At 35.1% G+C, this 24,328-nt stretch overlaps 1 protein-coding gene across 3 annotated transcripts in view; it reads left to right on the top strand.

Moving 5' to 3' along the window:
* The window catches only part of ARHGAP32 (Rho GTPase activating protein 32), a 299,252-nt gene that overhangs the window by 123,307 nt on the left and 151,617 nt on the right, over positions 1 to 24,328 (top strand). For 2 of the 3 annotated variants that reach the window (XM_059184831.1, XM_059184839.1), the window contains 3 exons: positions 5,580 to 5,671; positions 6,297 to 6,338; positions 6,721 to 6,805. In XM_059184831.1, the coding sequence (XP_059040814.1) occupies positions 5,580 to 5,671; positions 6,297 to 6,338; positions 6,721 to 6,805 (219 nt within the window). The remainder of the gene's footprint in view (positions 1 to 5,579; positions 5,672 to 6,296; positions 6,339 to 6,720; positions 6,806 to 24,328) is intronic. The other variant, XM_059184850.1, reaches the window with a different exon arrangement.

The raw sequence follows: 24,328 nt of genomic DNA, 5'->3' as shown, positions 1-24,328 counted from the left end.
CAGGGATGGTGGAATATTTTTCTGGGTTAGGGAGCAGTAAAACAGAGAGGATAAAACATTGCCAGTTCCTATTTTTGTATGTTTTTAGGATCAAATAATGTTTTCCTGAAATGGATGAACTGTTCCCTTATGTGGTTTAACTGGTTCAGATTAAGGAGAAACAAATACTGACTGTCCTTGTTATGGATGCCACATCTTTTCAAACTGCCCTAGCTTGTTGCCAGTGAAGATATACTTTGGCTTATAGTTAGCTTGTGGTCAAGTACAGGCTTTAGATCTTGTTACATGAATTCTTGTCAAACAGCATGCACCGCCCCCCCATCATACTTATGAAATTGAGTTTTGAAAATCATTTTGGGGCTTTAATTTTTGTCTTTGATGAACTCTAAAGTGATTTTAGTTTGTCTTTGCAGTGTGTTAAAATCTCTTCAACTTTTGTCACTCAGAGTGTTCATATTCCTTCTAGTTCTCTTCTGTCTATATATTTGATAAATATATGCTTTCATTTATCTTTTATAAAAATTTTGAGAAATCTAGGAATAAAAGAGCCCTGTATCTGCTGCCTCCTTCCTTTTGCATAGGGATTTGCCATATAATTGACATTTAACATTTTTTGAGTTTTGAATCAGCTCCAAATGTCTAACTGTATTAATATTGAATTACCATTTTAAAATTCTATCCACGGGTATATCACAGAAGACTCGGCTATTTGCTGGCTATAGTTAAGTTTCAGTGTACCTATTTTTTTTTTAAGATTTTATTTATTTATTTGACAGACAGAGATCACAAGTAGGCAGAGAGGCAGGCAGAGAGAGAGAGGGAAGCAGGCTTCCTGCTGGGCAGAGATCCCAATGTGGGGCTCAATCCCAGGACCCTGGGAGCATAACCTGAGCTGAAGGCAGAGCCTTTAACCCACTGAGCCACCCAGGCGCCCCTCAGTGTACCTTCTGCATTTGTCTAGCAGCCTTAGTCAAAACCCCCACCACCAAAAAAAGGGAAATGATAAGGGCTTCTACATAACTTCTTTGATTTATGTTTGTATCTCTTATGCTGAAAAACCTTTGTTTTTAATGACATTAGCAATTACTTATTCGCTTTCATCTTCTACTTTTGATAGTTTCCAAATAATAATGCAAGTATTAGTGAAAATATGTTGTTCCCTTTTATCTCTAGGAGGATATATCCTATTTGAGGTCTGTTGCTTTGCATTACTACTATTTGAAATAATTATAATAATAGATTTTCTGTTATTAAACCATGCTTAGTATTCCTGAAATAAATTAAAACCCAAAACATTGGGCTTCTTTCCAGGTATTAAACCAGTCTTGCATTCCTGGGATCTGCCTCATTATGGTGTTTTCTTTTTAATCTATTATTGGTATCCTTTTTAAACTTTTTTAAAAAAGATTTTATTTATTTATTTGAGAGAGAGAGATCACAAGTAGGCAGAAATGCAGGCAAAGAGAGAGAGGGGGAAGCAGACTTCCCGCTGAGCAGAGAGCCCGATACAGGCGTCGATCCCAAGACCCTGGGATCATGACCTGATCCCAAGGCAGATGCTTAATGCCTGAGCCACCCAGGCGCCCCTCATATAACAAACTTTTTATAGTCTATTTGTAATTATTGTTTTACACTTCAAGCAGAATGTAGAAACCTTGCCTCCATGTAGGTCCCTTTATCTTTCTCCGTTAATATTACAGTTTTTATAAGCATTACATCTGCATTCATTGATCAGTATTACAATTTTTGCTTTTCAACTGGCATGTATATTTTAAAGAACTTAAGAGGAGGTTAACAATCTCTTACTCATTTATTATTATTATTATATAATATATAAATATTATATATTTATTATTATTTTATTATTATTTATTATTTCTATTGCTCTTCCTTTGTATGAGAAGACCCATGTTTTACTCTGATATCATTTTTCCTTCTACATGAAGAGTTTTTGTTAGCATTTCTTTTAGAGCCCCTCCACTGGTAACAGATTCTCTTAATTTTTAAAAATCTGACTATGACCTTATATTTATGTCCTTTCTGAAGGATATTTTCATTTGATGTAGTTTTCTGTATTGAGAGTTCTTTCAGCATTTTATAAATGTTGTTCCACTGTCTTTTGGTCTTCTGGGTTTCTAATGAGAAATCCAGCCATTTCAATTCTTATTACTTTATATGTAATAGGTCTTTTTTTCTCTGGTAGCTCTCAGGACACTTCTTTTATATTGCTTGTAAACAGCTTGATTATGTGTTGTTTTGTGGTTTTCTTTTTGTTTGTCTGTTTGTTTTATTTTTGTTGATCTTGAATCTGTAAACATGTATCCTTCAACATATTTGTTATATTTTCATGAAGGAGAGTTATTAGTTCAAATAGGTTTTTTCTTTTCTGTAACAGTGTTTCTTCTCAGTAGGTATCTATGGGTCTGTTCATATTTTTCAGTCTTTTAAAACATTTTAAATATATGCTCCTCAGACATAGTTTCTTTTTTCTCTCTTATTTCCATTCTGCTCTTGAGTCAAGTCAGAGGTTTTTATTTTAGATATTACATTTTTCAGTTTTGAAATTTTTATTTGATCTTTTAGTGTGGTTTACGGTTTTCCTCGAGGAATTTTTGTCTTTCCATTGGTTTCAATATCTAATGCAGTGTGTTTATTCTCTTTATGTTTTAAAGTCTTTGGTAATTCCAGCATCTGTTTCATTTCACAGTTGGCATTTCTTGATTGTCTTTTCCCTTGGGAATTGCCCATAGTTTACTGGTTTTGATGTATCTAGTAATTTTGGGTTGCATCAGGGACATTTTGAATGTTGTTTTGTGAGACTGGCTCCACTAACATCCTCTAGAGAATGTTGACTTTTTTTTTTGGTCCTGTCAGGCATCAGCCTAGTTGGGTTCAGACTGAGCTTTCTTTCTGGACTTCCTTAGGTGGTAGTTTTGGCATCAGTTCAGTTTTACAGCCTTTGCTACATCTTATTTTTCTTAGGGATTTCACACGCAGTGCTCTGAAAGGATGCTTTTCCTGGTTTCTTGGACTGGAAGGGTGGCGTTCTCCGAGTTTTAGCCTCTAGTATTGCACATATTTTTTCCCAAGGGGGCTACTGGTAGGTCTAAGTAGTGAGGAAAAAAAATAAAAAAAATAGGAAATTATCTCTACCATCTTTATATAACAGGGTCCTTTAAAAATTGTTTTTCTATTCAGAAGAATGGGTTTTCACTTAGGATCTTATGTGCCCATGCTACAGCTGAAATGGTGTCAGGTCTGTTCTTGGGCCAGTCTGGAAGAGATCAATGAGGGAAAAAAAATCTCTTGACTCTTTCCCCCCACATTCAAGGGGCAGTTTTCAAGTCCTTTGGCCAGAAAGTTGGATTACCTGTTTTTATAACCTGTCCCTACCTGTCCTTACCTCCTGATTCAGCCTGTCCTTGGGTCAATCCAGGAGGTAACAGAGTGGGGGAAAATGAGGGGCACCCTGCCACTTTATTAATCACTCTTCAGCTTTCGAGTGTGCTTCCAAATCTACCTGCCTCGTTAAATTTTCTAGAGCTCTAAAGTAATTGCATGTTTATATTTTATCTCATTTTGTTATCTCCAGAATTTTTATTATAAATAGTGGAAGAGGCTGGAAACTTCATATTCTTTTTTTGAAATAAATTTTGTTGGATATAGAATTCTCTGTTGACACTTATTTAAGAAAGCAACTAAAAGTGCTTAGTCCGAATGTTCTGCTTTTATTCTATTTATTCCTGTGAATGTAATGTATATTCTTTTTTTTCCCCTTTGGCAGCTATTAAGATTTTCTTTTTATCAGTGCTTTTTAGCCATCTGATTATAATAGGCCCTGTGTAATTTCCTAAGTGTTTATCAGACTTTTTATTTATGAAATTTTCTGGATCAGTGTGTTCATAATCATCATAAAATTTGTAAATTTTTAATCCATTTTTTAAAATGTTTTTTCTATTCCTCTTCTCCTTCTTGATCCCCCTATCACCATCCCCAGAGAAGGCATTTTCCTCTCCTTTTTTGACTTCAGTGACATGTACGGTTTTGGTTTTTTTCCAGTTACATGTATGTTTAATGGCTTTATGTTGTTGCATATGTCCGTGAGACGTTTTTTTATGGTCTTTTTCTTTCACACACAAAAACTAAAAAGCAAACAATTTTTTGTGCATTGTTTTCTTGCTACTTCTTAAGTTCACTGGTCTTTTCTTCTGCTGTGTGTCTATGTGCTATAACCCTTTTTAAGTGAATATATGAATAATTTACAGAATAAATAATGAAAACCCACTTTATTAAAAATTTTAATGGGAATTTAAGCACAGCAAACTTCTTTATGTCAGGTAAATTTTGGTACACAAATTTCGTAAAAATCGAGAGAATATTGTTACATACTATTTTAGCAAATTAAGATGATCTAAGTTGTTGCAAAATATTGTGTGATAAAGTCTTTTCAGTTGAATGAGTGACTACTGGAAAATATTTTCATTTTGTTGTTAAAAAGATATTGTTTATCATAATTTTTAAGTTGTACAGTATTCATCTAGGATATTATCAACCTGAATTGTCATTTACATGATCAATTTCACTGCATATTTTTTAAGAGTCTAGAGTTAGAGTTTATCCCTTACCCCTGCACCCGAAACGGCCAGTCTGTTCTCTGTATTTATGAGTTTGGTTTTTTTGTTTGTTTGTTTTTGTTTTTTGAGTTTGTTTTGTTTTTTAGATTTTACATATAAGTGAGATCGTTTGTATTTGTCTTTCTCATTCTGACTTATTTCACTTAATATAATGCCCATCAAGATCCATCCATGTTGTTGCCAATGGAAGGCTTTCATTCTTTTTTATGGCTGAATAGTATTCTATTATATATACATCCTTGCAAATCTCCTCTTAAGTCATTTTAACTTCTCATCCTGTTTTTTCCTCCCTATTGCACTCTGTGGCATTGGCTATAATAACTCAGTTTTTCTGTTACAAACCATAGGTAATATATTGTAAATTTTTTTTACGATAGATAATTGGATTTGCTGTTTATTTTGTGCAGAATATGAAGACCTTTCTGATCCTGTTTGTTTTTAAAATCATGCAGCTGAAAGCTGTCACTAGAATTAAAAAATCATATCTGAAAACTGTGGCAGACAAAAGAGTAAGCTAGAAACAGATGTCACCTGTATTTTGGTGTGAGAAATGCATGTTGTGATCTTCTAATTATGTTCATATTGCCATTTTAACTTTTATTAATCACCGTAACCAAGGTTATTTTTTCCAGTTCCCTGGGGGAGATTTTAGTTTTTGTTGAGGCAGATAATATAACAACTGATTTTGAAACTTGATTATAAGAGTATAATAATTCATATTTCACAGAAAATTTTTTCTTATGCAGTTAAGTATTTGAATTAGATTAATATTTTTTCCTTATTCTTAGTAAATCAAGACTCAAGTAAGTTATAGTTTTAAGAAGAGAATATTAGTATGTATTGCTGTTGGTACAGGCAGCAGAACCATTAAAATTATAATCTGCTTTTTAAAACCTATTTATACTAAGGGAATAGTCCTAAACCTTTTGTTTTTATTTTTTTAAGGCGAGAGGAGCTGATGTTCCAGAGATCCCTGGAGATCTTAGTCTTAAGACATGTGGCAGTACAGCCAGTATGAAGGTTAAACATGTGAAAAAGTAAGTGGAATTGTACCGTGGGTTTTAAGTGAATTTTTAAAATGGGAATCAGTTTTTTAGTTCTCTTAAAACTTTTCTTTAGATTTCTTACTACATATGCTTTTACTGTCCATACATTAAATTATACTGTAAGCCTAAATTATGACTTAACAATTAGTGGAATAGATCTGAAGATTATCTGCTTGTCTAAAAATATACTTTAATTTTGTTCTTGTGACAACTTTATGTCATTGGCTGTTAGAGTGTGTTTGTTCAACAGGAGCAATCCAAGTGTGTCTGTCTTGGTGCCCTTAATACATGCTCTCACTCATTTAGAAAAATCAGCCTGTTGTTTGAGTTACGGGATTGCTATATCTCAGCTCTGCCTTTGAGAAAACCTGAAATGGATGCTAGTAGTTGATTCCTATATAAAATATCTGAAGGTGTTCCATTTCAGTTTCCAACAGACAAATCATTCCATATTTTCCAACTGAAGCTTTAATACCCCAGCCGCCACCATCCCATTAAGTTGGTATTAAAAGACAAAACCAGAAAGCCATCTTTTCACCTGGCAGAGCGTTAGGCAGCTATGTTTTCATTGTAAATAGAGAAAAGACAAAGATAAAAATATTCATTCTGCATCCAGACCCACTAATCCAGGACTGATGGGCTGCGACAACATTCACAGGTAAAATCTGGTTTTATATTTTGTTGGGAATGCTCCTTCTGATTAGCAGTTGGCTCTTCACAGTTTTCGTAACATTCCCTGAAAGCATAGATTTTCTATGGGCCTTGCCTTGAGACAAGGATAGGAGAGTGTAGTGATGCTTTTTATTTTTATTTATTCTTTTAATTCATTTTGGTTTTGACCTGCACTCTAAATGTAATTCTCATTTGATTCACTGTATTTCGGGAAAGCTTTGTGTGGATATATGTGTGCTCATGCGCATGTGCTTATTAAATAGTTTCGCTTGCATGAGCTCTCCAACCCATTTTAGTTTTTCCTTAGGTTTAGTAATTTTGACTATTCCAGTATCTTGCATCTCACTTAGTTATTTCATGTACTTCAGGTTACCCTTCACTAAAGGTCACTTTCCGAAGATGGCTGAATGTGCACATTTCCATTATGAGAACGTTGAGTTTGGCAGCATACAGGTATATTTGAAATATTTCCTACATACTGAATTAAGATATATCTATATCTCTGTTCTTTTCTGTATCTCCTTTTCTTAAATCTATGTATCTGAGAGGTAACACTTAGAAGTAGTATTTTTTCTACTGATGTCTTGTTGGTGGATGTGAAAACTTTTATTTTTTTCTGTTGACTAATACTTGATGTGTGATGACTCCTAATTCAAGTGGAAATAGTATAATAGGATCACTATCAATCTCAGCATTTCTATGAGATTCCTAGACAACTTTTGCTATTGTTTTCTAGCATGAAGCATTCTAGTTGTTACCTGACTCTTAGGTTGGGCCAGAGTAATGGTGGTTAAATCAGAGTGAAGTGGTGTAGCATGGGGGAGATGTACTAATGGAGGTTTTCTCAATGTTTTTTCTTATTGTGAGGTATAGTATGTGTATAAATATATATATATATATATATATATATATATGTTTATAAAATATATGCATATATATATTATTATACATACATGTGTACATTTTAAACCCCAGGCTAAGAGATAGAAATTTCCTGGGTGTCCTTCCTCTGTTGCATTTGCCTTCTCTGCCCTAAAGATTACTTATACCATGACTTTTATAGTATTCATTCTAATTTTTTATAGTTTTACTATCTATATCCCTATTCTACATGGTGTTTGGTTTGCCTGTTCTTAAATTTAAATAATTGGAATTATTCTAGTCCATTCAGCAAATACTTACTGAGTACTATATTATACATATACTAAGTACTATATTATACCAGGCACTGTTGTAGGTGCTTTGGTTGTATTAGTGAGCCACAACCACAACCAAAACCAAAGATGCATTCTTAAAGAACACAGAGGATGGCCAAGAAGATAAGATCTATGATAAAAAGGTAGGACATGATAAGCACCAGGGGCACTGTGGGTAGGTTGAACTCTCAAACCTGGGTAAGCTTCATTACTGTGTGTATTCTTTCTTCTTTCATTCAGCATCGTGAAACTGGTCCCTATAGATGTCTACACTTATAGTTGGTTCAGTTTGTTACTATATGTTAATCTACAGTGAACATATGACACATGTAATTTATCCATTCTTTTCTTGTTTATTTGTTGGAAATTTGGGTCATCAGTTTTGGCCTCTTGGAACACTATTATATACGTAGCCTGGTGCATATACACAGGAGTGTCTCATGGTGTGGTAGAATTTCAAGGTGATAGCAGATCCACATGTCCAGCTTTACTGACTAAAGCCAAACCATTTTTTTAAATGATTTACAAATTTATACTCCCCTAAACAGTAAATGAGAGTTGCTGTTCTTCATTCTTGCCAACTTTTGGTTGTTTGATACTTGTTAATTTTTACCCATCTGATGGAGATGTAAGTCTCTCTCACTGTATTTTAATTTGCAGTCTCTTGATTTTTAATGCAGTTGAACATCTTTTCAAATGTTGGACATTTGAGATTTCTGTTTTAAATCTAGATCAGGTCTTTTGCTCATTTTGTTTTATAGATTTGCTTGTATTTTTCTTATTCATTCATGGGACTGCTTTACATATTTTAGATGTTCTTTCATGTTGCATCTAGTCCTTTATTGTTTTTGTATCTCCCATATTGTGGCATGTTACTACACTCACTTTATGCTGCTCTCATTGTACAGGCTTCATTTATTTTGTTCTTCATTTTATGTATTTTGTGTGGTTCTATGTATGAAGAAACCTAACTTGTAGTATTATTTTTTTTAAGATTTTATTTATTTATTTGATATGGGGAGAGAGAGAGAGAGTAAGCACAAGCAGGGGGAGTGGCAGGCAGGGGAGAAGCAGGCTTTCCGCTGAGCAAGGAATCCAATGTGGGGCCCCATCCCTGGGATCATGACCTGAGCCGAAGGCAGATGTTTAACCCACTGAGCCACCCTGGTGCCCCTAGCTTGTAGTTTTGCTGTCATATGATTTGCTCCCCTTCTCTGAACTTATGAAATTGTCTTTTTTTTTCCCTGTTAAGTTTCATAGCTTTGACTTGAACATTGAGGTTACTTGGAATTCATATTTATAGTGTGAAAAAGAGTGATACTAAAAACCCCGAGTATAATAACTGGTCAGAATGGATGTTAACAGTAGCACTGGAGCTGAGCGCTAATGGCCTTCTCCTTTTGATGCATCGCCTTTGTACTTATATGGATCATTGGTGGTCGACTATTTCAGTATTTTCTCAGGTACCCACCAGTCTTTTTTGAAAGGAGTCTAGGGGCATCTCGGTGGCTCAGTTGGTTAAGCATCTGCCTGCAGCTCAGGTCTTGATCCCAGGGTCCTGAGATTAAGCCCTACATTGAGCTTCCTGCTCAGTGGGGAGCCTGCTTCTCCCTCTCCACTCCCCATGCTTGTGCTCTCTCACTGTCAAATAAATAAAGTCTTTTTAAAAAAAGGAGTCTATTTTATTACTATTTAAAAATATGGCTATATTAGAGTTCTCCAGTGAAACAGAACCAATCTCTGTGTGTGTGTGTGTATGTGTGTGTGTGTGTGTGAGAGTAGAGAGAGAGAGAGAGATTTTTTTTAAGGAATTGGTTCATGTGATGGAGGCATGGTTAAGTTCAAAATCTCCAGAATAGGCTGAAAAGAAAGGGAAGGGTTGTTGTTGTAGTTTGAGTCCAAGGGCAGTCTGCTGGTAGAGAGTGCTCTTCAAGGTAGGTTAGTTTAGTTTTGTTTTGTTTTCTGTTAAAAACTTTTAGCAGAGGACAATCCGCTTTACTCAGTCTTCTGACTTAAATGTTAATCTCATCTAAAAGATAACTTCACAGAATTATTTGGAGTAATGTCTAACCTGAAGTTAATGTATAAAATTAATAATCACAGTCCATCCTGCCAACTTGGCATTACTCTTTTATTTTTTTAAGATTTTATTTATTTATTTGACAGGCAGATCACAAGTAGGCAGAGAAACCGGCAGAGAGAGAAGGAAGCAGGCTCCTTGCTGAGCAGAGAGCCCAATGCGGAGCTTGATCCCAGGACCCTGAGATCATGACCTGAGCTGAAGGCAGAGGCTTAACCCACTGAGCCACCCAGGCGCCCTCAACTTGGCATTCCTTAAGCCATTCTGAGTCTCTAATAAATAAGAAGGTCTTGCTTTTGCCTAACATCATGATCAACTATTTTTCACAACCAAAACATTCTAAGCATTTTCCTAGAAGAGCATACAAAGTCCCTGTGTAATTTACTCTTCTTGATATCCTTTAACTTAAATACTATAATATAAAGTTAAAAATACATAAGTACAGTGATACAAATCTTATGTAAGGTGATAAGAGAGAAGAAAACAGATATTTGCTATGCTACACGCACGCACACACACATGCACACATTCAGAGCAAAATAAGGTTATATTCATGGCATTATAGTCTTGGCTTGTGTAACTGGTCATGTGGCTGTAGCTGGAGTTACAGCTGCATTCTTCTGCTTCTCATTCTATATCCCCTTTGTGCTGAGCAAGAATCTCAGTGGTTTTGTTCTTTACCTGGTGGGATGACCCATACCTGAATTCTGGATCTGGCCATTAATAGCCCTGCCTGAATTGGGTTCTGGTAATTTCCCATTGTGTTCAGTGGCTGGACAGTGGTAGTTAAGGGATGTCCTAAGGGAGCTCCAGTATTCCAGATATATTCTTCTTTACCTCTGTAGTACAGTAGCAGTCTCAATTTCCCTTCAGTAGTCAGGGTCAGTCATCCCATCTAATGCCAAAACTCACATCTTGGCCTGTTGATTTAGAGGCATAAGGAACCCAAAGTGGCCGGGTGGCAGTTACTTTCAGGTCAGTGGGGTTGTTACTTTGTCTTCTGGTGGAAGTGTTCCTCCCTTTGGAACTAAGACATTTAGGGTAGTAGAGCAAATAGCTGTGGGGACAGGAAGCACAAATTTTGCTAGTGAGTCACTATGAGTTATATTGAATGGTCCCACCCCAACTTCCACCCCCTGATTCCTGGTTCTTCAATCTGATTAGCTTTAAAGATACTACTGACTCTGCTCACGACAGTAAAGAGAGGATGGAGAGTGGATAGTCCCTGGCATGATGGGGCAGTAGAGATACAGGGAATATCACCATTGGATACTTAAAAGAGAGGAAGTTCTGGGTGGCCATATATTTGCGATCTTTGAACATTTTTCCATACTGTTAAGTAAGTTAAAATTTTTATTTCTTTCATGATTAGTGATGTTGAACATTTTTTCATGTGTTCATTGTCCACTTGTGTATCTTCTTTGAAGAAATGTCTGTTCAAATCCTTTACCCATTTTTGAATTTGTTTTATTTTGTTCTGTTTTATTGAGTTTTAGGACTTCTCTGTATAACCTATTTTTATCTTTTGATCCAAAGATAGTCTTCTAGACGGCATATAGGTAGATTATGTTTTTTAAATTCATTCTGTCATCTCTATATTTTTTAATTGAAGTACAATTAACATACAGTGTCATTAGTTTCAGGTTTACAACATGTTGATCAAACAGTTCCATACATTACACAGTAACTGCAGTCACCGTCTGTCACCCAACAACATTATTATAATATTGACTATATTCCCAATGCTGTACTTTTCATTTTCATGACTTATTTATTTTATAACTGAAAGTTTGTACCTCTTAATCCCCTTTATCTATTTAACCTATTCCCCCCCACCTCCCTTCTCCCCTCTGGCCACTATCAGTTTGTTTTCTATATTTTAGAGTCCGTTTGTTTTTTCTTTTCTTTCTGTTTTCTAGATTCCACATATAAGTGAAATGATATGGCATTTGTCTTTCTCTGTCCTACTTACTTCACTTAATGTACACCCTGTAGGTCCATCCATTTTGTTGCAAATGGCAAAATCTCACTCTTCTTTTTATTATCGACTGATATTCCATTGTATGTATGTATGTATGTATGTGTATATGTGGATATATTTAATGCATCTTTACTCATTCATCTATTGATGGATAATTGGTTGCTTCCGTATCTTGGCTAATTGTAAATAATCTTGCAATAAACATAGAGTTACATATATCTTTTTCATTAGTATTTTTGTTTTCTTTGGGTAAATATCCAATAGTAGAATTACTGGATCATATGATATTTCTATTTTTAATTTTTTGAGAAGCCTTTGTACTGTTTTTCACAGTGACTGCACCAATTTGCATTCCCACCAACAATGTACAAGTTTCTTTTTTTTAATATTCTTGCTAACCATTGTTATTTCTTGTTTTTCTTAAAGATTATTTTATTTTTCATTTTTTAAAAATTTTATTTGAGAGAGGGAGAGATTGCATGTGTGTGAAAGAGAGAGAGAGAGACAGCAAGCATGAGTAGGGGGAAGGGGCAAAGAGAGAAGCAAACTCCCCCCTGAGTAGGGAGCCCAATGCTGGATTCAATCCCAGGAACTTGGGGTCATGAACTGAGCTGAAGGCAGATACTTACTGCAGATACTTACAACCTACTGAGCCACCCAGGCACCCCTGATTTATTTATTTGAGAGAGTGAGCGAGCACCCAGATGTGAGGGGCAGAGGGAGAAGGAGAGAGAATCTCAAGCAGACTGCCCACTGAGCACAGAGCTTGACTCAGGGCTAAATCTCATGACCCTGAGTTCATGACCTGAGCCTAATCCAAGAGTCAGGTGCTTAACTGACTACGCCACTCAGGTGCCGCTACCATCTTTGTCTTTTAGTTGGAGAGTTTAATCCATTCTATTTAAAGTAAATGCTGAAAAGGAAAGACATATTTCTGTCATTTTTTTTATCTTTTTTCTTTTATGTATTATAGATTTCTTGTCTTTCATTTTCTGCATTACTGTCTTTTGCCTTTAGTTGATTTATTTTTAGTGAAATGTTTAAATTCCATTCTCATTTCTTTTTGGTATATTTTGTAGCTGTTTTCTCTGTGGTTACAATGCGATTACATTTAATAACCTAAAGTTATAATACTCTAATTTAAAATTATACTAGTTTAATAGCAATGACATACAAAAACTATGCTCCTTTATAGCTTGGTCCCCATCCCTTTCAGTTATAGTTGTCTTAAAATTATGTCTGTATGTTTGTGTGTCCAAAAACATAAACTAATAATTTTTTAAATGTTTTAGCCTCTTAAATTATGTTGAAAACAAAATGTGTAGTTATAAACTGAAAAAGCTAGCAATACTAGCTTTTATACTCACAATTTAAAGGAGATATTAATCTCTGAAGTCATGTAGAAAAAAAATTGGAGTTACAAACGGTTGTTACAATAATACTGGTTTTTATAATTGCCCACATATTTACCTTTACTGAGGATGAGTTACTGTCAAGTGTCCTTTCATTTCAACTTGCAGGAGTCCTTTTAGCATTCCTTGCAGAGTCGGTATATTGGCAGTGATCTTCCTTACCTTTTGTTTAACTGGGAATGTCTTAATTTGTCTCTCACTTATGAAGGGTAATTTTTCTGGAGGTAATATTCTTGGTTGACACTTGCATTCTTTTAGCAGTTTGAATATATTGGCCCACTGCTTTCTAGTCTCCAGAGTTTCTGCTAAGATACTTGATAATCTTATTGAGGAGCCCTTGTGACTTGTCAACTGTGTGACTAGTTGCTTCTCTTTTGCTACTTTTAAGATTCTCTCATTGTGCAGGCATGCCTTATAGGTGTTTTAGAATTGGTCTCAAGCCACCAAAATAAAATGATTATTGCAATAAAGTGAGTCAGATGAATTTTTGTTTCCTAGTGTATATGAAAGTTATGTTTACATTATACTGTAGTCTGTTAAGTTCATGATAGCATTGTCTAAAAAACACACGTTTCTTAATTTTAAAATTTGCAGAATTTATTAATTAAATTAATTAAAAATTTAGTTAAAATTAAAATTAAATTAATTAAAAATTGCAGAAATTGCTAACCATCATCTGAGCTTTCAACAGGTCTTAATCATGGTTCACAGATCACCATAACAAATATAATAATAATAAAAAATTTAATAATAAAAATTTAAAAACATTGAGTGAATTAACAAAATTTGACACAGAGACACAAAGTGAGCTAATGCTGCTGGAGAAATGGCAAAAACAGACTTTACTTGATGCAGGGTTGCTACAGACCTTCAGTTTTTAAAAAACACTGTATCCAAGAAGCACAACAAAATGAGGTATGCCTCTATTTGGCTTTAGAGAGTTTGATTCTCATGTGTGTTGATATGAGTATCTTTAAGTTCATTTTACTTGGAGTTCATCAGCTTCTATCCATGTCTTTAATCAAATTTAGGAAGTTTTCAGCCATTATATATTCATATATTATCTCTGCCTCATTTTCATTGAGACCTTCATAATGTATATGGGATAGAACCCCATAGGTCTCTTAGGTGTCACACAGGTCCCTTAGACTCTGTTCACTTGTCTTCTCTCTTTTCTTTCTGTTCCTCAGACTCAATAATTTCCATTGTCCTATCTTCAGGTTGGCTGATTCTTTCTTCTGTCTGTTCATATTTGCCCTTAATTTCCTCTTACAAAATTTTCATCATAGTGTTTATACTTTAAGGCATAGAATCATTTTAAATTATTTTTTAAAGATTTTACTTATTTATTTGACAGTCAGAGATCACAAGTAGGCAGAGAGCAGACTCCTTACTGAGCAGAGAGCCTGATGCGGGGCTCTATCCCGGACCCTGGGATCACGACCTGAGTGGAAGGCACAGGCTCAACCCACTGGGCCACCCAGATGCCCCTTTAATTCTTTTTTAATGTAATTTCTACACCCAGTGAGGGGCTTGAACTTATAACTCCAAGATCAAGAGTTGCATGCTCCACTGGATGAGCCAGCCAGGTGCCCCCATAGTGCCTTTTTAGATTGTATATCTCTTTGTTGATATTTCCATTTGGTTCATTTCATCATTTTCTTGATAATCTCCACATATTTCTTTAGTTTTGGGGGTACCTTTAAGACAATTGTCTTAAGTCTTTTATTAGTAGATCCACCATCACTTTTTAAGGAAGAGTTTCTGTTGCTTTGTTTTGGCCCTTTCAGTTGGCCATAATTTACTGTTTCTTTGTATGCTTTGTTGATTCAAACAGGACATTTTAATGTAATAATGTGGTAATTCTGAAAATGAGTTCTTATCCCCCTTCCCCAGATTTTATTTTTTATTTTTCTTGTTCTTCTCCTCCTCCTCCTTCTTCCTTCTTTCTTCTGCATTATTGTTTTAGGCCTACTCAGTGCCAAGGATTAGCCTGAGGTGAAAACTGGAGGTCTTCTCAGATATTCTGTGATCCTTTGCCTTCCCTGATCATATGACACTTTCTAATTTTTCCCATATATGCAGTTCCTCTTCAATGTTCTAGTCTAATGTCTGGCTTCCTTGGAGGGGAAACAGAAAATTGAAGGAGGAAAAAGGTATATAGGCTTTTAAAATTTCTTGGAAGTGACTTCAGCTGTTAGGTTCTTGCAGCAGCATAGGGAGGTTTAACAACACTGGTCATCTACCTGTTTATTTGCGGCTCTGAGATCAGAACCAGCAATTAGGGATCAGAGCACAGATTCTTTGATATTTGTGGGACAGGGTCTTTTTGCCTACCCCAATCTGATTGATTCTGCTCCTTCAGTGCATGCATGGTTGCCTTGAATGCTGAGGGATTGGGCATGGTTAGCTGCTACTGTGCTAAGAGCTGAAATGGACTGAAATTAGCATAACTTACTAACCAGACCTTTCCCTGGAAGTTGCAGGCCTTCAGTACACTCCAGAAATACAAATATATAATTGCATCAGGCAGATTCTGCCAGATCTGCTATCTAGGGAGCTTTTGTTTAGATGGGAGATTCCTGGTGCTTTCCTATTCCACCATTTTCCTGGAATCCTTACCTTTTTTTTTTTTTTTTTTAAAGATATTATTTATTTATTTGAGAGAAGGAGAGAGAGAGCATGATCGGGGAGAAAAGCAGAGGGAGAGGGACAAGCAGACTCCATACTGAGCTTGGGGTCTGACATGGGGCTTGATCTCAGAACCCAAAGAACATGACCTGAGCGGAAATCAAGTCAGACGCTTAACCGACTGAGTCACTCAGGTGCCTTGAATCCTTACTTATTTTTAAATATAAGATTGACAGTATGTTCTAAGGAACAAATAAGTATGAAAACTTTGTTAAATGTGTCTGGAATAGGTCATCAGCTTTATGCTTGGCAGCTCTATTATATCCCTGTAGGTTATTCACCCTGCCTGTTGACTCAGTTGTTTTTTAATATGTCTCAAATGTGGGACAGTCTGTAGTTTACATACTTTTTTTTTCCACCCTGATCTTAGGAATTTCTCTTAGATTTATGGATTTCTTGTGTTTCTAGCTCACATACTGAAAATATGTAAGTGCAGTAAGCCATTGTGTTCTAGAAGATGTCACAGAATACTAAAGTTTTTAAATCTAGACAAAGTCATGTTTAAGACTCTCAGTTATAAAATGACAATAAGTTTTATTAATCTAATATCAATTATGATTTTTATTTTTGTTTAGACTGTAAAACACAATTGCTTATGAAATACTTTAAATATTAAGAGTTCATTTGGGCCAGTAATTTTATTACCATATAATATACAGAGGAAACTTTCATAATCTCTTCTTTGAATTCTGGTGTTGCATAGCTTACTGCTCAGCATCTTCATGTGAATGACTAATCAGCATCTCAGATCTGGCATGCCTAGAACAGTCTCCTCTCAGACCTGCTCCTCTTGCTGTCTTGTCCATGTTGGTCAATAGTAAAACCTGTCTTTCCAGTTCCTAAGACAGGACAAAACCTTTAGAGTCATCTTGGACTTACCTCTTTTTGTTATGCCTCACATTCAGTCTGTCAGCAAAACTCTTGGCTCTGTATTTAAAATTCTTTAAAAAATGACATCTTTAAAGTAATTAAGGAAAATTTAAAATAAGTTTAAAATAAAGGAAATCCGACTACTTACCTCTTTCTCTTCTATCTGCTGTGGTCTTTATAGGGGGATTATTTCAAAAGCCTTATTTGGCACAACTGCAAGAATGAGTCTTTTAAATATAAGTCAGATCATGTCACTTTTTCAAAACCCTCCAGTTACTTCTCATCTTCTCCATAATAGAAGTTAAATTTCTTAACATTTCCTAAAAGGAATTATCAGATTTGCCCGTAACCTCTTTGACCTCATCTCTTCTTTTACTTCTCTTTTCCTGAGACATAGTATCCTGTCCACAGTTGCTTTTATTTTTTTTTTAAAGATTTTATTTATTTACTTGACAGAGACAGAGAGATCACAAGTAGTCAGAGAGGCAGGCAGAGAGAGAGGAGGAAGCAGGCTTCTTGCTGAGCAGAGAGCCCGATGCGGGGCTCGATCCCAGGACCCTGAGATCATGACCTGAGCCAAAGGCAGAGGCTTTAACCCACTGAGCCACCCAGGTGCCCCCCACAGTTGCTTTTGCTCCAGTATACAGGCTCCCTTCTCAGGACCTTTGGACTTAGTTCTGTTTTCTCTCTTTGGAAAGCTCTTCTCCCTGGAAATCCACATAACTTACTACCTTCCCCTCTTTGAATACTTGCTGAAATGTTATCTTCTTCGAGAAGAAAGTACTTTCTCTCCTTGCAGCTACTGGTCACCAACATTCCTTATCTCCCAAATTAATTTTTCTCCACTGTCTGGCATGCTAATTATCTTATTATTATTTATTCTGTTTTTTTCCCCACCTCAGCAATCTAGAGTAGTGCCCGACACATTAAAAATCATTTGATGAGTATTTCTTGAATAAATGGACAAATGAATTTATGTCTGAAAAATAAAATTTGCTTTAAAAATGCTTTTTTAATATTTTGGTTCTTTTCAGCATTTAAATATTGCTCTTATATGGTAAGAATATATTCTTTATATTATTATGAAACAGCAAATAAAATGGATGGTGACATTTACAAATGCAAGTTAAAATTCCCTTTATGTTCTCTCTTGTTAACTATTGTGTGTCTGGGTAGAATTTTTTTTAAGACATATAGCAATATCTCTAGATACAGCTCCAACTATAACCATCTATCTAGCTATCTATAACTTAAAAATATAGATGGATTGCTACTATAAATATTGCCTTGAAAGTTTTTTTTTACTTGAAAGTATATCTGGGATATATTTTTTTATTTTAGTAATTTGGATTAACCTCATTATTTTCAGTTATGTAGTATTTCATTTTATTATTATACCATAATTTAATCAGTTCCTTATTGGTGTATATTCCAGGTTTTATTGATGGGAGTATATGCATTAAATCATATTAGATGTTTAGGTTGGATCAAGGGTATATGTGTTTAAAATACTGACAGTTGTTTCTAAGTTTATTTTTGAAATTTGCTAGCTTTTACGAGTTGTATATTTTATATCATGGTTTCCACTTGATTTATTTTTATTTATTTTTTGGTATTCCTAATTGTAAACTCTTTGGAGGATATGTCTCACTTTTTATTTCTGTAGGACTCAGCACAGTCTTTCAGTAGCAGGGGCTCATTAATGCTCTTGAATGGAAGATACATCTTTGTGATGTTTCTTGTTAGATATGCTAGGGAGTCAGTCATTTAATAAACATTTATTGTGTATTGGCAGTGTTGTGACAGAATACTGTATGTCGTAAAGAGTAAAAAAAAGTAGGACAACATTATTTCTTCTTTTGAGATGTTTAAACTTAAATGGAAGACTAAACTGTAGAAGGATAATTATACATATTAGAATCAAGTTATGTTACCTTGGAGTTAATTTCATGTCCTCATTTATTTGTACATATATATATATATTCAATAAATATGGAGAAATTAACTATTTTGAAGCAACAGAAAAATGCTGTGCAGAGGAGATGTTGATTGATATTTTAAAGGATTATAGGAATTCTCTTCGTGGAGACTGGGGTATCATGAATAAAGGTCAAGTCTCAAAAGACTATCCAAGTATTCATTACATCATCTATAGTAAAAAGTTAGCAGTAATACAAATGTGGGATGCTTTGCTGACTCAGTTGCGGCTCTTGGAGAGCTCATGGCTGTTGATCTTGGTGGTGTGAATTCACGCTCCCTGTTGGGTATAGAGATTACTTAAATGAATAAATAAACTTAAAAAAAAAGAAAAGAAAAGAAGTAATACAAATGTTTAGAAGTTGGAATGGGTTATGTAAATTATGGATAATTCATACAGGGAAATCCTGTGCAGTTACTTAAAGTCAGGTAGAATATTTACTGAAGTAGAAACATTATTCTTGGGTGTAAGTGATACAAGATATTCTTGAAGTTTGGTCTCATTAGGAAACCCTCCCTTCTCTTGTCTCTCCTTTCTTTGCCTCCTTCTTTCTCTCTTCCTTTCTACATTCCCCCTTTGTCCTTTTCTTCCTCCAACTCTTCCTTCCTCTCTTACTATGAATTCCCGAGCATACGTTTTACTATTTTGCATTTTTTTTGGTTGTTGTTTGTTTCTTGAATTCAGAGTTCAGTTTTTTTTTTTTTTTTTTTTGGAAGAGTTGTGAATAACCAATATGTATGCACTTGCTTGATGTTGGAAAACTAGTAGTATCATAAATCAGCTTTGTCAGATATTAATATTATTTTATATTTGCTTTTCTTGAGAGAAATAAAACTCTGTAGGTATTGTTGATACTCATTTTTAGCCACTGTTTTTTTAATAAATGCATTGAAGTTTGGAAATTCTTCCACTAAATAGTGCTTTGAACAAAGGCTGCAGGTTTTGGTATGTAAGTGTTGTACTATGTTTTGTTTAGAGTAATTGAAACCCTAAAAAAAAGGAAAAAGATAAGTAATTTTTAGAAAGAGCTTTTTGTTTTATGTAAAACTACATGTAGTTTTAAGTTCTGTTTCTTAGTTATAAAGATTATTTTCATTTTTTTAATTTATTTAAATTTTAGTTACTATACAGTACAATATTGGTTTCAGGAGTAGAATTCAGTGATTCTTCACCTACTTACAACACCCAGTGCTCATCATAAGTGCCCTATTTAAGTACCCATCACCCATCTAACCCATCTGTCATCCACTTCCCTCCATCAGCCTTCAGTTTATTCTCTGTCTTTAAGAGTCTTTTAGGGCTTTTTTTCCTCTCTCCTTTTCTTCTTTCCCCCCTTCCCATATGTTCATCTGTTGTCTTTGTTAAATTCCATGTTTGAGAGCATATGGTATTTGTCATTCTCTGACTTATTTCACTTAGCATAATACACTCTAGATCCATCCACGTTCTTGCAAATGGCAAGATTTCATTTTTTGGTGGTTACAATTGATTCCATTCATTAGTCAGTGGATATTTGGGCTCTCTCCGTAGTTTGGCTATTGTTGATAATACTGCTGTAAACATCAGGTGCATTTGAATCTGTATTTTTGTATCCTTTGGGTAAATACCCGAAGTAGTGCACTTGCTGGATTGTAGGGTAGTTCTATTTTTAACTTTTCGAGGAACCTCCAAACTGTTCCGCAGAGTGGCTGCAGTGGTTTGCATTCCCACCAGTAGCTCAAGAGGGCCCCCTTTTCCCTCATCCTCGCCAACACTGTTGTATCTTGTGTTGTTAATTTTAGCCATTCTGACCTGAGGTAGTATCTCATCATGGTTTTGATTTGTTTCCCTGATGATGAGTGATGTTGAACATCTTTTCATGTGTCTGTTAGATATCAGGATGTCTTTTTTGGAAAAGTGTCTATTCATGTCTTCTGCCCATTTCTTAAATGGATTTTTATAATTTTGGGGGGGTGTTGAGTTTGATAAGTTCTTTATAGATTTTGGATACTAACCCTTTATCAGATATGTCATTTGCAAATATCTTCTCCCATTCTGTAGGCTGCCTTTTAGTTTTGTTGTTTCCTTCACTTTGCAAAAGCTTTTTATCTTGACGAAGTCCCAATAATTCATTTTTGGTTTTGTTTCCCTTGCTTCAGTGACATGTCTAGTAAGAAACTTCTACAACAGAGGTCACAGGGGTTTTTGCCTGTGTTCTTCTCTAGTATTTTGATGGTTTCCTGTCTCACATTGAGGTCTTTCATCCATTTTGAATTTATTTTTGTGTAAGGTGTTAGAAAGTGGTCCAGTTTCATGTTGCTCTCCAGTTTTCCCAGCACCATTTGTTGAAGCAGCTGTCTTTTATTCATTGGATATTCTTTCCTGCTTTGTCGAAGATTATATAGAACATATAGTTGTGGGTGCATTTCTGAGTTCTCTGTTCTGTTCTATTGATCTGTGTGTCTGTTTTTGTGCCAGTACCATTTTGTCTTGATGACCACAGCTTTGCAATATAGCTTGAAATCTGTAATCGTGATGCCTCCAGCTTTTTCTTTTTCAAGATTGTTTTGGCTATTCAGGGTCTTTTGTGGTTCCATGTAAATTTGAGGATTGTTTGTTCTAGCTCTGTGAAAAGTGCTGGTGGTATTTTGATAGGGGTTGCATTAAATGTATTGCTCAGATAATCTAGACATTTTAACAGTGTTTGTTCTTCCAGCCCATAAACATGGAATGTTTCTCTATTTCTTTGTGTCCCTTTCAATTTCCTTCATAAGGGTTCTGTGGTTTTCAGAGTATAGATCTTTTACCTTTTTAATTAGGTTTATTCCTAGATATCTTACTGTTTTTTCACAGTTGCAAATGGGATCAGTTCCTAGATTTCTTTTTCTGCTTTTTCATTATTGGTGTATAGAAATGCAACAGATTTCTGCACATTGATTTTATATCCTGCAACTACTGATTTCATGTATTAGCTGTAACAATTTTTTGATGGAGTATTTTGGGTTTTCTCATAGAATACCATGTCTTCAGCAAATAGTGAAAATTTGACTTCTTCTTTGCCAATTTGGATGCCTTTATTTATTTATTTACTTAGTCTGATTGCTGAGGCTAAGACTTCCAGTACTATGTTAAATAGTTTGGTGAGGGTGGACATCCTTTCTTGTTCCTGACTGTAGGAGAAATGCTCTCAGTTTGTCAACACTGAAGATGGTATTAACTGTGGGTGTTTTGTATATGACCTTTATGATGTTGAGGTATGTTGTATCTATCTCTACTTTGTTGAAGTTTTTATCTAGAAAGGATGCTGTGCTTTGTCAAATGCTTTTTCTGCATCTATTGGCAGGATCATATGGTTCTTATGTCTTTTATTAATGTGGTATATCACATTGATTGATTTGGAAATCTTGAACCACCCCTATAGTCCAAGACTAAATTTCATCTGATCATGGTGAATAAATCTTCTACTGTACTGTTGAATTCAATTTAATAGTATTTTATTGAGAATTTTTGCATCCATGTCATCAGGGGTATTGGCCTGTACCTTTTTTTAGTGTGGTCTTTGGTTTTAGAATCAAGGTAATGTTGGCTTCATGGAAGGAGTTTGGAAGTTTTCCGTCCATTTTTATTTTTTTGGCACAGTTTTCTTCTTTAAATGTCTGGTAGAACTACCCTGGGAAGCCATCTGGCTCAGGCTTTTGTTTGTCAGGAGATTTTTGATTACTGATTCAATTTCTTTGCTGACTATGTGTATGTTCAAATTTTCTATTTCTTCCTGTTTCAGTTTTGCTTGTTTGTAGGTTTTTAGGAATTAGTCCATTTCTTCAGGTTGCCTAGTTTGTTGGTATATAATTTTTCATAGTATTCTCTTACAATTTGTATTTATGTGGTATTGGTTGTGATCTCTCCTCTTTCATTTGTGATTTTATCTATTTGGATCCTTTCTCTTTTCTTTTTTATAGGTTTGGCTAGGGGTTTATCAATTTCACTAATTCTCTTGAAGAACCATTCATGGGTGTTTTTTGTTTGTTTGTTTTATTTTGTTTTATTTCTATATCTTTTAATTCTGCTCTAATCTTTATTGTTTCCTTTATTCTGCTGGCTTTAGGCTTTATTTGCTGTTCTTTTGTATCTCCTTTAGGTATAAGGCTAAGTTGTATATTTGAGACTTTTCTTGTTCCTTGAGGTAGGGCTTTATTGCAGTATACTTCCATCTTGAGACTGCCTTTGCTGCATCCCAAAGGTTTTGGACAAAGTGTTCTCATTTTCATTTGCTTCCATGTATTTTTTAAAATTTCTTCTTTAATTTCATGGTTAATACATTTATTCTTTAGTAGGATGTTCTTTAACCTCCAAGTATTTGTGATCTTTCCAAATTTTTTTCTTGTGGTTGATATGAAGTTTCCTAGTGTGGTGGTCTGAAAACACGCATGGTGTGATCTTGATCTTTTTATACTTGATGAGGGTGGATTTGTGACCCAGTATGTGATCTGTTCTGGAGAATGATCATGTGCATTTGCAAAGAACATGTATTTTGCTACTTTAGTTTGAAATGTTCTGAATATATCTGTTAAGTCCATCTGGTCCAGTGTGTTATTCAAAGCCATTGCTTCCTTGTTGATTTTCTGCTTGGATGACCTGTCCTTTGCTGTAAATGGGGTGTTTAATTCCCATGCTATTATTGTCTTATTATCAAGGAGTTTCTTTATGTTTATTCCTAATTGATTTATGTATTTGTGTGCTCCCCAGGTGGGGGCATAAATATTTACAGTTGTTGATGGATAGACACCTTAATTATGATATAATGTTCTTCTTCATCTCTCGTTACAGTTTTTGTTTTAAAATCTACTTTGTCTGATATAAGTATAGCTACTCTGGCTTTCTTTCCACACCCATTAGCGTAATAGATGGTTCTCCATCCCCTTACTTGTAGTCTGCTGGTGTCCTTGGGTCTAAAGTGAGTCTCTTGCAGGCAACATATAGATGGATCTTATTATTTTTTTTATCCATTCTAATACCCTATATCTTTTGATTGGAGCATTTAGTCCATATATATTCAGAGTGATTATTCAAAGATATGAATTTAGCGCATTGTGCATTGTGTTTTTTGTAGAGTTGGTGTTTCTGATGATGTTCTCTGTTCCTTTCTAATCTTTGTTGCTTTGGTCTTTTTTCCTCCACTTAAAGAGTTCCCCCCTTAAAATTTTTAGCAGGGATCACTTTACTGATTGGGAATGCCTTTAGGTTTTGTTTATCTGGAAAACTCTTTATCTCTCTTATTCTGAATGACAGCCTTGCTCAATGAAGAAGTCTTGGCTGCATATTTTTCCCATTCAGCACTTTGAATATTTCCTGCCATTCCTTTCTGGCCTGCCAAGTTTCTCCTGACAGATTTCCTAAGAACCTGATCTGTGTTCTCTTGTAGGTTAAGGACTCCCCCTCCACCCCTCCCCAACCTCCGCCTTGCTGTTTTTAGGATTCTTTCTTTGTGCATTCTGTGAATTTAACTATGATATGCCCTGGTGATGTTCAACTTTTGTTCAATTTAATGGGAGATTTCTGTGCTTGTTAGATTTTGATATCTGTGTCCTTCCACAAATTAGGGAAGTTTTCATCTGTATTTTGTTAGAATAAAACTTTTGCCCCCTTTTCTCTGTCATCTTCTGGGACCCCTATGATACGAATGTTACTAAGTTTTAATAAGTTGCTGATTTCCCGAAGTCTACCCTCCTGGTCCATTACCTTTCTTTCCCTGTTCTTTTCAGCTTCGTAATTTTGCATAATTTTATCTT

This window comes from Mustela lutreola, chromosome 1 (assembly GCF_030435805.1).
Source record: "Mustela lutreola isolate mMusLut2 chromosome 1, mMusLut2.pri, whole genome shotgun sequence".
Classification (NCBI taxonomy): domain Eukaryota; kingdom Metazoa; phylum Chordata; class Mammalia; order Carnivora; family Mustelidae; genus Mustela; species Mustela lutreola.
Note: the sequence above shows the minus strand (reverse complement) of the source record. Positions and strands in the feature narration are given on the sequence as shown.